The 14756-nt window shown below is 49.5% G+C and overlaps 1 protein-coding gene across 11 annotated transcripts in view; it reads right to left on the bottom strand.

The window, feature by feature from the left end:
* Window positions 1–14756, bottom strand: part of DIP2C (disco interacting protein 2 homolog C) — a 398847-nt gene that overhangs the window by 65407 nt on the left and 318684 nt on the right. For all 11 annotated transcript variants that reach the window (XR_010411754.1, XR_010411755.1, XM_064592166.1 and 8 more), the window contains 6 exons: window positions 11799–11908; window positions 10531–10611; window positions 4853–4976; window positions 4277–4398; window positions 3317–3428; window positions 3120–3229 (listed from right to left, as the gene is read on the bottom strand). Coding sequence is in view for 9 of the 11 variants with exons in the window: in XM_064592166.1 (XP_064448236.1) it covers window positions 3120–3229; window positions 3317–3428; window positions 4277–4398; window positions 4853–4976; window positions 10531–10611; window positions 11799–11908 (659 nt within the window). In the remaining 2 variants the exon portion in view is untranslated. The remainder of the gene's footprint in view (window positions 1–3119; window positions 3230–3316; window positions 3429–4276; window positions 4399–4852; window positions 4977–10530; window positions 10612–11798; window positions 11909–14756) is intronic.

Here is a 14756-nt window from a genome sequence, read left to right as displayed (position 1 = left end):
ATTAAAAAAATCAATCAATATATCACATTAAAAGAATGAGGGGGAAAAAACCCATATGACATCTCAATTGATGTAAAAAAAAAAAAGCATCTGATAAAATTCAACAACCTTTTATGATAAAAACACTGAATAGACTAGGAATAGAAAAAAAGGGCCTCAACATAATAAAAGCCATATATGAAGAACACAGAGAACATCATACTCAGCCATGAAAAACTCAAAGCTTTACCTCTACAATCAGGAACAAGGCACCCTTTCTAGTCAACACTGTACTAGAAGTTCTAGCCCAAGCAATTAGGTAAGAAAAATAAATACAAGGCACACAGATTGGAAAGATAGAAGTAAAATAATCTCTGTTCATAGATAAAATGAACTTATATATATCGAAAACACAAATATTTCACACAAAAATTATTAAAAATCATAAATTCACAGTAGCAGGATAAGAAGTCAGCAAGCAAAAATCACTTGCATTTCTATACATTAAATGAAAAATCTGAAGAGGAAATTAAAACAAGTCTATTTACAATAGCATCAAAGCATAAAATGCTTAGGAATTAACTCAACCAAGGAGGTGAAAGACTTGTACAATGAAAACTATAAAATTTGCCAAAGAAATTGAAGACATAAATAAAAAAAACATATACCATATTCATAGACATCAATACTACCCTAAACAATACAGACTCAATGCAGTCTCTGGGTGTTATTTGCAACTAATGAATCATTGAACATTATACTAAAAACTAATGATGTACTATACATTGGCTAATTGAATTTAAATAAAAAAATTTCAATGGTATTTTTTGTAGAAGTAGAAAATGCATCAAAAACTTCAAACAGAATCTCAAGGAAATCTGAAAAGCCAAGACAATCTTGAAAAGAAATAGAGGACTCACACTTCCTGATTTACTACAAATATACAGTAGTCAAAACAGTGCAGTACTGGCATAAAAACAGATGCATAGATTAATAGAAGAAAATACAGAGCCCAGAACAAAAAAATAATCCTTGCATTTATGGCCAACTGATTTTTGACAAGGGTGCCAAGAGGGAAGAGACAGTCTTCTCAACAAATGGTGCTGAGAAAATTGGGTCTCTGCATGCAAAAGAATGAGGTTGGACCTTTACCTAAAACCACAGAGAAAAATTAACAATTGGGTCAAAGACAGAAATGTAAGACCTAAGATAATACAATTCTTGGAAGAAAACATAATACAAAGCTTTATGACACCGTAATTAGGCAATGATTTCTTAGATATGACCAAAGGCATAGGCCAAAAAAAAAAAAGGACAAAATTGGACTGTATGAAAATTTAAAAATTTTGTGCATCAAAAGACACTATCTACAGAATAAGAAGGCAATCCACAGAATAGGAGAAAATTCAGGGTTTAATATCCAGAATATACAGAGAATTTGTAAGACTCAACAACAACAACAAAAAACAAGAAACTTGATTCAAAGGATTTGGATAGATATTTCTCCAAAGAAGATGTACAAATGGCCATTAATTGCATGAAAAGATGCTTAACATCACTAATCATTAGGAAAGTACAAATCAAAAAACCACAATGAGATACCACTGGCACACTCATTAGAATGGCTACTATTGAAACAACAACAACAAAAAACCAGAAAACTCTAAGAGCTGACAAGGATGAGGGAAGGTGAAATGGTATGGCCACCATGGAAAACAGCATGGCAATTCCCTCCCGGGATTAAAAATGGAATGGCCATATGACCCCAAATTCCACTTCTTGGCATATACCCAGAAGACGTGAAAGCAGTGTGTTAAGAGAGGCTTGCACATCTTTGTTCACAGCAGCATCGCTTACAAGAGCTAACCCTTGGAAGCAGCCCTACTGTTTGCTGACAGATGAACACAAAGGCCAAACGTCAATGAAATGTTAACTTAGCCTTAAAAAGGAATTCTGAGCCCCTTGACAACATGGATGAACCCCGGGACATTACAGTACGTTTAACGAGCCAGTCACAAAAGGACAGCGCTGCAGGACTCCACCTCTATGGGGTCCCCAGAGTTGTCAAAATCCCAGAGACAGAAGGGAGATGGTGGGTGCTGGTGGAGGGGATGGGGGCTCTTGATTAACAGGTAGTAAGTTTCAGTTTCACATGACACGGTGAGTTATGGGGGCGGATGGTAGGGACAGCTCCACAACAGTGTGAGTGTTTTTAATGCTCCTGAACCGTATACTTAGGTCGGTTATTAAGGTGAATTTATGTTAAGTGTATTTAACAATTAAAAAAATTGAAAAAAAAAAAAAAGTAGAGAAAGAGAACTGAGGTAAATGACACAAACAGAGGGGTCAGACCCCGAGGGCGGGCCAAGGGCTTCCTGAGGCTACAGAGGACGTACCAGTCCCTTGACAGGGACATTGCCCGAGCCCTGAGGGTCCTCACGAGGTGAAGCACACAGCATGGCGCACCCCTGAATGACACGGGATTGTGAGTGCCGGTCCCCTTGCACACTGGTTTTTTATAGGGCAGGACTGTAAACATTTCTTCTCTCCCTCGTGACTTTCTCAACAGGATTTTCTTTTCTCCAGCTTACTTTACTGTGAGAATGCAGTATGTAATACATAGAACACACAAAATAGGTGTTAATGGATTGTTTATGTCACTGGTAAGATTTCCAGGAGGCTGTAAGTAGCTAAGTTTTGGGGGACTCAAAAGTCATACGCAGATTTTCGACTGCACAGGGGTGGGGGTGCTAACCACCCATGAACAAGGGTCAGTGGTCAGCCAGCCAGGATGGAACCCAAGCTAAAAAGGGAAGAAACCCCAGTGCACCGAGTTTTATAACAGACCACTGGGATTTGAGAACCAGCAAGACATGCAAGAAGAAAGACATGCAACTCTTTACTAGGGGCTAATGAGGCTGTGTTTACATACAAAAAAAACAGCTGGACTGTGTGGAAAGAATCGGCCAGCCTAGGTCACCATGGAAATGGTCACGCATCTTACAGTCTCAGGAAGGGCAGGGACGCACCCCTCCCACGTGCCCCTTCAAGTGCCTGCTAGAGTCCCACTCTACAGAAGAACGTCAAGGGACAGCCCCGTGTGGCTCGTAACCGCACACCGTGCAGACCATGTTTCTCACCTTCACTCCAGCAAGCATCCCGGTCGTGGACACGCTGAAGTCGAGATAAGCTAGCGTGTCTGGGTTGGAAGGTTTGTAGATCTGGGCGGGCCGCTTCTTTGGCAAATCATCTGGAGCAAAACAAAGCCGTTAGCGTATCTGACCCAGTGGGAAAGCAGAGGCACAAAAGAACGTCTCTGGCAGGTTCGAGGACTGACCTGTGTCCAGGATGGGGGGCCACGCCCTGACGTCTACGGCCGCAGCTGCCTCCCTGGACCGTAACAACTTACAGATGAGCTGTGTTGTCATCAAACAGGCAGAACGACTCACCTGCCGGTCAGAGAACACGCCGCTCACTACGCAGCACCCCGAGGCCATTGGCCCTCACAGCCCGCGGAGCCGGTGTCAGCCACCAGAGGCAGGACAGAGCCAGGAACTGACCACAGCACACAGAGCTCACGGACACTGTGGTCCCTGGCATTTCTGGAGCTGAGGGACACCCATGACGCACATGCTCAGAAAGGAGCACCCCAACCACCGTGCTCACGGTTAGCTCTGTCCTATAAAAGCTGCCCCGGGTACCCACTTACATGATCGCTACCTCCTAAAGGGAGTAACGGCCTCGGCCATCTTCCAACATCACCACTGAAAGAATTTGCATGTGCTGTCCCCAGACTAAGCTGTCCCTCCGCCAAGGGGAAAAACTTCTCCTAATCCTTCTAAACTTCCCCAAGCATAAGAACAATTAAAATAAATCCATGCTTTAAAAAAGGAATGGGACATTTCTAAACCTTGAGCAAAGAAATTAAAAAGAATATATGACTTTTGGGGCACCTGGCCAGCTCAGTGAGAGGAGTGTGTGACTCTTGATCTCGGGGCCATGAGCTTGAGCCCCACATTGGTTATTTAAATAAATAAACATTAAAAACATTACATGACTTTCTCATCAGTCTGGCGCAGAAGCTCCCACTGTCTGTCCAGGTGCCGTGGGCGAGGAGCTACTTTCTCCAGGGCTCCCTAATCCCCGTGCACCCACAACGCCATCCCCAGCCCACACCGGAGCGGAAACCCTACTTCCAGAACTGGAGGCTAGAGGCCACACCTGCCCCACCGGCCTGGAGCCAGCCCCACCCTGGGCCCTGGGATCTAGGAGCCCCGGCACTCCCAGGCAGGGTTACCTCCACGATCATCTTCACGGTCGGCAGCGTTGTTGCGATGTTCTGTGGGTGTGGGGGGCGGACGGTTATTGGCACACAGCCTGCGTACAGGCAGCCGTAAAACGCAGCGATGAGGTCTATTCCTAGATGGGAGAGGAGCAAAGTTCTCAGTCGACACAGTCAATCGCCATCAGCAGAGGTTCTAGCCCGGGCACGAGACCACTGCCGATTGTCCTCCGCCCGCAAGCTTTGCTAGGCTTTGGCCGTAACTTCCTGTTGGCCTGTTCCTTTAGGTACGAGGTGCCAAAGCAGCCCACAAGTTTAATTTCTGTCATTTCTCTAAGCAATTACTCAACTCTACGATGATCAGTTTAGTGAAGGGTTTAACGACTATCGATTCAATGAGCTACCTCAATACGTAAGGAGACAGATACAGATGTCTGCGAAATTTCGTCTTATTTATGCCCTCGAGTTGCACAGCACGCACCACCGTCCCCACAAGAGGCTGCAAGCAGCTGTGGCAAGCAACACAGAAGGCAGGGCCAGCAGTCAGCCGGCGCCCGTCCCGCCAGCTCTGGAGCCGGCCCCGTCCTTCACCTGGCGGGTAGACGAGAGCCACGTGGTCCCCATCCTGCAGGTGTCCTCTCTCCATGAGCATCACGGCGATCTTCTCGGCACGTTTATGCAGCTGCACACACGTTAGCGAGCTTGCTATCGTACCCTGGGGATTGCAAGGACAAGTGGGTGAGGTGTTTTTGAACAGAACAGCTTTATCGAGACGGACTGCAGGTACCAGCCAGTTCCCTTATTTGAAATGCACACTTACGTGGATATTAGTGTGTCTGCACACCTGTCAGTTTTAGCACACTGGCCACCCCCCAGAAGACCCTGTGCCATTAGGGGTCACTTCCCTCTCCCCCCACTGGCCAAGAAGCGCAGCACCGAAGAAGCATCTAGATACTGTGTTAACAAGAAATATTTTATTTTTTTAAAAGACTTTATTTATTTGTCAGAGAGAGAGAGAGCACAAGCAGGGGGAGCGGCAGAGGGAGAAGCCGACTCTTTGCTGAGCAGGGAGCCCCATGTTGGACTTGATCTCAGGACCCTGAGATCATGACCTGAGCTGAAGGCAGATGCTTCACCGACTGAGCATTCTGGGCACTCTCACAAGAGATATTCTAAAAAATAATTACTTGGGGCACCCGGGTGACTCAGTTGGTGAAGTGTCTGACTCTTGATTTTGGCTCAGGTCACGATTTCAGGGTTGTGGGGTTGAGCCCTGCGTCAGGCATGGAGTCTGCCTGAGATTCTCTCTCCTTCCGCCCCTCCCCCCACTCACATGCTCCCTCTCTCAAATAAAATCTTTTTTAAAAAATAATTACTTGACCTAAAAAATAGCTCAACTTACAAAAAAAAAAAGTCAACCTGGTAATTCTGGGAATTCAGTGTAATCGCCGAGGGCAGTAAGACTCAGTGGGGAACGAACAGGAAAATTATACAAATTGAAAATATTTTTAAGAAACACCACATCAGAAATCAAAGAGGTCTAAAAACAAACAAAACAAAGCTACAGTAAAAAAAAAACCAAAAAACAAAAAACGAACAGTAAAGGGAGAAATGAACTGTCATATTCATTTTATGTAGACTTTTTAAACGTGGAGAAACAAATGGAACACACATTAAGATCAAGAAAATACCGTAAAGGCACTATTGCAACTTCCTGAGGACCTACAGTTATTTCAAAATCAAGAGTTGAAGAAAATGAAAAAATAGAAACACTGCTCTTCACAATCAAACCCTATTTTAAAGTGATTCTCAGGGTGAAGGGCCTTCCTGCAGTCACGGGCACGGCGGCCCGCAGCGCCCACATACTGAACACGGCCCGGGCATCGCGACCACGCCGTTGGCTCCGGCGGAGCGAGCCAGCGGTCCAGCGGCAGCAGGAAGAACAGCGAGACACCGCGATTTTTGGGGACTGGATGCAAACGTCACGTGTGGAGAGTCAAGTCTCAAGGGAAGAGTGGTGGGCACACTCGTGTGGAAGGAAGGTAACGCTGAGCGGACAGAAGCAACCAGACCCTGGGGTCCCTTACAGATGGGCAGTGGAGCTCTAGTGATGGAAGATGCTGGGGACACGTTAGAATTCCTGTTAACATGGCCCGTGTGTTAGAAACACCTGCTCTGGGTGGGGGGTGGGATCTGGTACCATCAGGACACAATCACCAGTGCTCCGTGTTTGCCAAAATCATCCACGAGCCAACGGACTGTTGTGTCGAGCTCCAGGAAGCAACACACTCCCCTCACCAATGTCCAAGCAGTGCCCGGGGCCGCAGGGGGCCGCCCGCAGGCTCTGACCCTTTCCCACCGGCCGGGACTGGCCTCTCCTACGGGGCACAGGGTCCGCTTACGCTTCTCTGAAGTGAATCCTCTTGTCGCACACATTTCCCTTCCTTGTCTCTCTTCTGAGGACGGTTAAAATAGGAGGCGGTGGAAGAGCCACGGCAGAGTGTGGCAAAGCTGGGTACACAGAGACCCAGGAGGCCGGAGCCCAGGGCCTCCAACACTGGACACTCCCTGAGCGTCTACTCCTGGGGACCACACCTGTTCGCCGGAACCAAAATTAACGCACTCCTTGACCCAAATGTCCTTGGAGCAGTTCAAAGTGAAGATGGGCACAGCTGATGGGGGGGCCCAGGACCAGCTCCCTCCCTGTGCTGGTGGGGACCATCCCACCCCTCCCATCCTGGGGGACAGCCAGCACCCCCCTCCTGACTGTCAGATGGGGACAGGTGGGTGGTGGTTGTGCCAGTGGACAGCGCTGGTAGAAGGGGCTCATCCTTATGTCCCCGAGGAGCTAGACCCTGCTGTTCTGTCACGGCCCTCTGGCCGCTGGTGCACCTGTCTTATCTCAGGCAGCAAGCACTCCTGCTCTGGGCGGTTCTACTTCCGGATCTGACCTTCCCACCAGTTTCGGGAGATCCTATGCCCATCCCCCATCAAAGACCAGCTGCTCCATCAGCTCAGAACCAGCAGGCACGAGTGTGTCTGAAAAGATGTGTCAGCCCTGGGGTGTGAAATTCCCACTGATACACTTTAGAAAAGGTGAAATGTAATTGGTACGCTGCCCTTTATCTTTAGTGACCTCTGAAATGGTTCACAATGCCACTCGAGGCTTTTTAGCAGGAAAGCCCCCGCCACACAGCAGGCCCTGAGGGCTCATCTGGTTCTGGAGTCAGCGACCGGGCGCCAGGACACCAAAGCTGTCCCTGAGCCGCCCGGAGAGGCTGTGCTGGGACGGGGAGCGCTGGTCCACCGGCAGCCATGCCTGGCCCCAGACTCCCCTGTGGGAGCTCCCACACGACCTCCCGCTCTAGAGAAATGCTGCTGGTGGGGGCTCTGAACGAGGGGCCACAGATGCGCGTCCCACGAAATGGCAGCCCATGATGTTGGCCAATGGCTTCTTGGCCCCCCATCAACATCCATGGGAAACGGTGAGGTTTTCATAAAGAGAGGAGAGTCTAGTATAAACCACCTCACCAGAAATCAGGGCTGACTTCTAGAGGAAGTTTTGGGTGGAATCATGACAGGACCAACCCCTGTCCTGAGTCAACAAATTTCAGTGTCAAGGACTGTGAATTTAGGCACCACTTTGAAGTTTGACATGAAATTAAATAATAAATGAAAAAACACTAGGAATTAAGAAAAAGCCAAATAGGATTTATATTTTAAAATTCTAGGGGCGCCTGGGTGGCTCAGTCGTTAAGCATCTGCCTTCGGCTCAGGTCATGATCCTGGGGTCCTGGGATCGAGTCCCACAACGGGCTCCCTGCTCTGCGGGAAGCCTGCTTCTCCCTCTCCCACTCCCCCTGCTTGTGTTCCCTCTCTCGCTGTGTCTCTCTCTGTCTAATAAATAAAATCTTTAAAGAAATGAAAAAAAAAAATTCTAAAGAAGTTGCTACAAGTAAAAAAAAAAAAGGTTAAAAAGACTTGGCTGATGTTTCTTTTAAAAAAAAATAACAGATGGTCTTTTGTATGGAAACAAGTTCCAACTCGTAGCTTTCCATGACCTGCAATGAATTAGAGCCCCACTTCCTACTATGCATCTGACAGAACTCTTACTCCACCGAGCGCACTGGCATACGAATGAACCCCGTCTGCACCAAACAGGAAACTGCTCTCACTCAAGCCTTATCAAGTCGCCAAAGACACAACCAACAGCATGCCCCTTGCAGGCCGGAGGCCAGCAGGAAAATGCGGGGGGCCACATTTTGGAGTGACAATATTTTGGATCTACGGAGGTCAGCTAAACATTACTAGCATGAATTTCACCAGTTTCTGTCTTTTAAAAATACTGCTTTTAGAAAACACAGAATTATGTGTGTGGCTTGTGCTCCCCTTGTACGGGGTAGTGCTGACCTCAGAGGGTGCTTGAAGCAGAAACTGTGAATAACAACCAAGGAGATGGCGATTCTGACCCTCAGTCCCGGCCGAGCCCTTGTACGTTCTGGGGCGGGCCCCACCCATCAACTGGCTCAGGACGCAGCCACCTGCACATCCAGAGCTGTGTGCAAAGGAAAGCCAGCTGCGCAAAGCACCTTTCTCCATGCTGACCCAAAGTGGATCCACTCACGGCTCTGACCTCCTCCTCACCCCATCCAATTTCCTGTCATCTCTAACGAAGCGGGAGTCATTTCCGGTGACTCGTTTTCCCCCAACAATCCAGCGTCTAGCTACAGCAGATGGCCGTGGCCACAGGGTCAGGGATGGGAATACACATCACCCAGGCCAGAGCTGCTCAGGAGGACCCGGGGTCCGGGCATCACGCCAGGGGACCATCTGAGGGCTGTGCTCTCACGCGGGCACTCCCGTAGTTGGATGTGGTTAGAACAGCTCTGTCTTCCTCCCCTGTTGGGACAAGTCCTCTGTGAACACACCCACATGACCTCCGAGTCTGTGTGTGTGGCAGAGCTGGTCTCCTACTCCTCCGGCTGCCTGCTTATGGATCCAGGGCGTCCAGGCACAGATCCTCGCCCTCCCTTCTCAACCCTACTGCAAGGAGAACAGAATGTGGGGACTGCGCTGGGGAGGGTTGGGGTGATGTGGACCTGCCTCTTGCTCTCTGGTGGCTTGAGTCTACAGACAACACCACATCATACCTACCACACCGCACCACGGCAGCACCTGGGAGGCTAAGCAAAGGGCCTGAGTGCTTGAGTGATGTCCCTCCCGGGGGGCAGAAGACCAGCGTCTCTCTGGGTCATCACTCTGGAGGGGACACTGGAAATCTCTGCAGGGCCACTGAGAGACCACGGAGGAAGTAAAGTCTCCAGGACAAATACCCCGAGGGCAGGGAAAGTCAGAAGAAGAGATTAAAGGGAAATTAGGATGGCACTGCAGAGCTGAGGACCACCAGCAAGGCAGCGGTGTTGGGAAGGCAGGGGAAAGTGGAGTCATTTCTGTATTTAGGGGCTGAGGAAGGAGCTAATGGAGGGAAGAGGAGAAAAGCAGGGTAGGCATGCTTCAGGGGCTCGGGCAACTGCACAGATCCTCAGGAGCCCAGATGCAATGCCTCCTTAGCACCATGCACCTGGGAGCACAGGAGAGTGAATGCAGGGAACAGGTTCCCTCCATACTGCCAGTTATGTGCTTGCCACTGCCTTTCACTCGTCTCTAATCGATTACTGTAAATGGTGAGAGGTGGCTTTGCACAGTAAGATTTTGATATTTTGCAACTCTAAATAGCCGTAACTTCCTACAATCGCACATACCCACACTTGCCAGGAAAACCTAAGGTTAAAATCTACTTGTCAGGCTTTATTTCCACAGCAAAAGAAAAGTTAAGCATATTAAGACTTCTGCATTTGATTTTTATTGTTAATACTATTTGCGTGCACATTTAAGGTCTTATCCTTAAACTCCACTGTGGAATGATACTGGATGAACTTGCTTTTCCAGCGTGAAATGTCAACACAAACCTTCAGCACGCTTGTAAAACAGAGATGACTTTCATTCGTAAGAAAGTCTGTAACGAAAGCCTCACTTCCTGTTTACAAAAAAGTAGTTTTCTGATAAAAGTAAAGACAAAAATATCTCATAGGTCTGACCTGTCCCCCATTTTTTGGGGGAAATAGTACCAAAAGAATTGCTAAAATCATGTGAAAAGGCAACAAATAAATGAGGAGGATGTCACATAACACTGAAGTGAAAGGAACGGAGAGGGAAGAAGAGAAAGCCACCCGAGGGCGACCATGAGATTCGCGTGCAGCGGGCCTCACCCTACAGTTGAGCAGCGTGTACAGGACGTGGTCGGGGGTGGTCTGTGCCCTCCACTGCAGGACCTCCGAGAGGAACAGGAACTGGAACAAAGCACAGCCATTAGCTTCAGGCCGTCCGAACAGACTGCGTTCACACGGACATCCTACCCTCTCAGTGCTATTAGGGCAGCTCAGAACAGTGTGCTTTCCCACAGAGGAATAAGCACATCCCTGTCAAACAAAATTGGGAGACTAAGCCAGTGCTTATGGGGTTTTTCCTGGAGGGCCTGGAAGTCCCTGCGCCTGACTTGGACGCACCAGTTGCAGGGAGGTGACGCAGTGCCTGGTCAGGGACGTCTCCCGCCATCTGCCCAGGCTGGGAGAATGGCATTCCCCTTACAGACAGAGCAGCCAACACAGAAAAGCCCTTCTCCTGGGCTCCCAGAAGAGGGTGCTTTCTGGGGCTGGAACAGCAGAATCAGATCAACCCTGTTCTTAAAACAGGCTCTCTTCTATTTGCTGTTTTCAGAAGGGTCATTGCCTGAGGTCATTCGACAGCATTGCCAAGCACACAGATCGTGTGCATCACACGGACTCGGTCTATAGCAAAAAAGAGGTCAGCGCCATCTCATGTCTGGTCATAGGAAACACCCAGGTATATCCCTCAATCTATTTTATTAATAGAAATGTACTCTGAGGTGGGCCCATGGTGATCCAGTGTTTTCAATGTATGCGATTCTACTTGTTACCAAAGTAGCAATATTTTAAATGGTTGATTTTGTGACATTTCCTGGTAGCTCACACAGACTGGGGTCATCACTTGGAGACTCATCAGAGTCCTCAAGTCTGAGTGGTTGTAACGGGGAGACAAGCCTGAGTGATGTGTACGGTGGGTGTGGCCCCAGATTTCTCCTCCAGCCCCTAAGGATGTGTTGAAGATGCCTGGTTCCCCAACCTGGGTTTTGAATTTATGTTTTCTTGTGTCCCAACAATTACAAGACTAAAGCCTTGCACCCAGGTTGCCGTGAGGCCGTCTGGGCATGAAATCAGGGCTGGTAGGAAGAGGAGAAACAAGAACCACAGAACGCCAGGACGAGATAGGCATCCCCAGACGCTGGCCCCAGGCCTCCGCTTGGGCGTCTGTGCACCCCCAACAGACACATCTTCCTTATGAGATGACACGGTACGTCTGCTGGACCAAGAGGCCAATGACACACAGGGGACCGGCAGCCAGTGACGCAGTAGCCTGTGGGCATGGGGCTTAGAGAGCAGCCCGGCCTCACGCTCACCTTGCGGGCTTGGTCGTTGTCTTCGATCTGGCCCAGGTCTCTGCCACTGGCCTGTGCGATCCTCTTCCCAGACACCAGGTTCCCCACCATCACAGAGGCAGGGCCGATTTCTGGAAAGAACACGAGGAAACAGGTGAACTGACAACAGGACCTCCCACCGTGGTGCAGCGCTCGCCCTGGAGAAACCCTTCCAAAGGCCAGGCTCTGAGAAAGTCTTATCAGAACAGGGTTTCCAAGGTGTCCCAACATGAGAACAATGGCAAACTCGACCAGGTCTCGATTACAGGTCAGAAACAAGGCTTTCGCCAAATCCCGCTGCCGCTGTTCTCCGGTTGGAGGGATGCTGGGCTCTATCCACGCTCGTGTCTGTGGGAAGTAACTCGGAAGACCGACAAGGATTAACACAGACAGACGCGCCTCACTGCCGAGCCGTCAGGGCTCCGGACCACGTGTGCCGCTGGCCGGGGTCGCAGAGGCGGCCGTCCGAGTGGCCATGGACACAAAGTACCGCTTGGGTTTTATAAATACGTCCCGTAACATTAGGAGGAGCACCGCGGAAGGCCCAGACACAGCCACTGTGCATCTCACCGACGGCACGCTCTGGGCTCTCAGCCGGGCCCACGGAGAGGCAGACGACGGAGCCAAGAGGCTCCCATTCCAAGTTCCTTGTACACCATTACGGACTCGGTTACCAGCGCTCTTTTCACAGGAGAAAGGCAGATAGAATCTACCCTGATAGCTTCCTTTTCTTTTTCAATGAAAGAAACAAGTTTCTTAAAGAACTGCAGAGACTCTTTCAAAATTTCTGACTACAAGGAACCCTAGGGGCCCTCTAGGCTTCACTCTGTTGTCACCACACACACATATACACGGATTGAAGAGGACAGGGTTCGCTGTTCTGGGAGACCGTGCCGTTGGGGGAGTGGGCGTGAGACTGGGGCAAGGAGGGGAGGCAGGGAGGGAGCGTAAAGAAGGCAGTAGAAATAACCAAGATGCCAGGAACTGCTGAGTAAAATTCTTATTAAACCTTTACCAAAGGTTGACTCACAGGTTTCAAATCGGGGCATTTGGTGCACTGTGTTATTGCACACAAAGAGCTGTCTCTCAGCAGCTCAGAAAGCTTTAGACGCGGGCTGAGGGGTGGGGCCAGCGGCCGCCAGGCCCCCCCGGGCTCCAGCACACCCTGGCAAGATGAGCAGGGGCAGGGCTGACACCCCCAGGGGACTGTCCAGGGGGAGCAGGCCCCGTTCTTCTCTGCACACACGTGGCCAGCCGGACCTGGGCGGCCATAAACTATGCAACATCACAGCGATGCAGGCGAAGGCCGGGGGCTTCCAGGCAGGGCTGAAATCTGGAGACCAGCCCAGGACGCAGATTTCCGGACCCCTGCCCACGGGCTTCTTCACGTTAGGCAGTCTCTAGGAGCCCTGATACTGGCTTCCGTGTCATCACAGAACGTGCCTTATATACTCTGCTCCATTATGTCTGAATTGCCGTGTGAACTTTCTTCTCTTAGCTCATAATAAATTCTGAAGGAGGGATAGTGTTTTCATATTTAACAAAGCGAGAAGAAAACGCGGCAGCGTGGTTCATGTGCAGTGAACGTGGCTGCCCGTGTGGACGGAGCCAGGGCTCGCCTGGGACCCCGCCAACGAGCCCTTCATTTCCTGGCTTGGGGTCTGTGGGTGAAGCGTCCTGAGGTTCTCTTTGGTGACCGAGGTGGACAGGACAGTTCTGGGAAGCCACTCTGACCCAAACTGACTTGAAGTATTCTCGGTAATTTTTTAAGAATTCACGTGAGGGTAGAAGCACTCTTCTAAGGTGCTAGCAGGTGGTCCCTCCTTCCTCGATGTTTGTCTCTGCTAGAGTTGTCTGGATGTGAAGCTCGGACCTTACATGTCTCTCCCCCACGTGGACTTAAGAATGATCTTTTTCCAAACATTGCTGGGAGACAGGTGCTTTCCTGTGGTATTATTTACAAAATCTGCTCCCCCCTACCAAGAACCGAGGGTCTCCCTGCCTTGCCGAATGAGGTGGATGGACGTGCAAGACACCCTTACACTCACTGCATCCTGATTTTGAACCCTGGAGCAGGGCTCCTCCTGGTGGATGCAGAACTCAGTGGCTGCCCCTCCCTGTTCCCCTCCTGTGGCTCCCATAGGATGTATCCCAGGGGCTCTTAACCCCCCGTGGTTTTCTCAATGTTTGTAATATTGTTGCAGGCCTGACTGATGGGTTAAAGGTCTTAAAGGTCTTTTAACATTTGTGCTTAGTTAAGAAACTCACATACACAGTCGTTAGTTGAGCAAATATGAATCCATCCAGTAAAAGAGTCAGTTAGGGTGTCTACAAATTATCTACATTTTAGGGGCTCTGTTTGAAACCTCCAGCAACACCCTCATGGAAAAATGGCCTTACTAAATGTCTGCTTTGGCTCCAAGGAGTACTTGTTCCCAGTCGTGTCTAGTCCAAGGGAGCCTTCGAAATCACCTGGTCCAACTCCCTCATTGCACTTAGGGAAACCTAAGGCTTTGGGGAAATACCACCTGTCTGAGGTCCATTACGGGTCATCAGCTGAGGGAGGAAAATGGACCAGCACCTCACAGCTGCCATGAGTATTTGTTAAAAACAGCTTTTTTCAGACAGAGAGTTATATAACTTTTCAATATTTAACAAAAACAGGACACCTAATATCATTCTTAAAAAACTGTTTCCTTAAATCAATCGCACAAAGCTTCATTCACCCTGTTGCCGCTGCAATATGCAAGCAGGCCCGCCCTCCCGGCGCATCCGTCTGTGCTTGCTCAAAGGAACAAGGCTGTCCTCGGGCGCCCTGATGCTGCCCTCCGAGCAGAGTGCCTGGGCCTTTTCACTCAGCCCGGTTCTTCTTGTTGAGGATTCCTGACATCTGGCAGGTACACTGAGCCTGGCAGCCCTGGAATCGTATCATGCGTTTGC

This window comes from Mirounga angustirostris, unplaced genomic scaffold, assembly GCF_029215605.1.
Source record: "Mirounga angustirostris isolate CCGP_5_RB_7025 unplaced genomic scaffold, mMirAng1.0.hap1 SCAF_5, whole genome shotgun sequence".
NCBI lineage: Eukaryota > Metazoa > Chordata > Mammalia > Carnivora > Phocidae > Mirounga > Mirounga angustirostris.
This window is presented reverse-complemented; position numbering and strand designations above follow the sequence as displayed.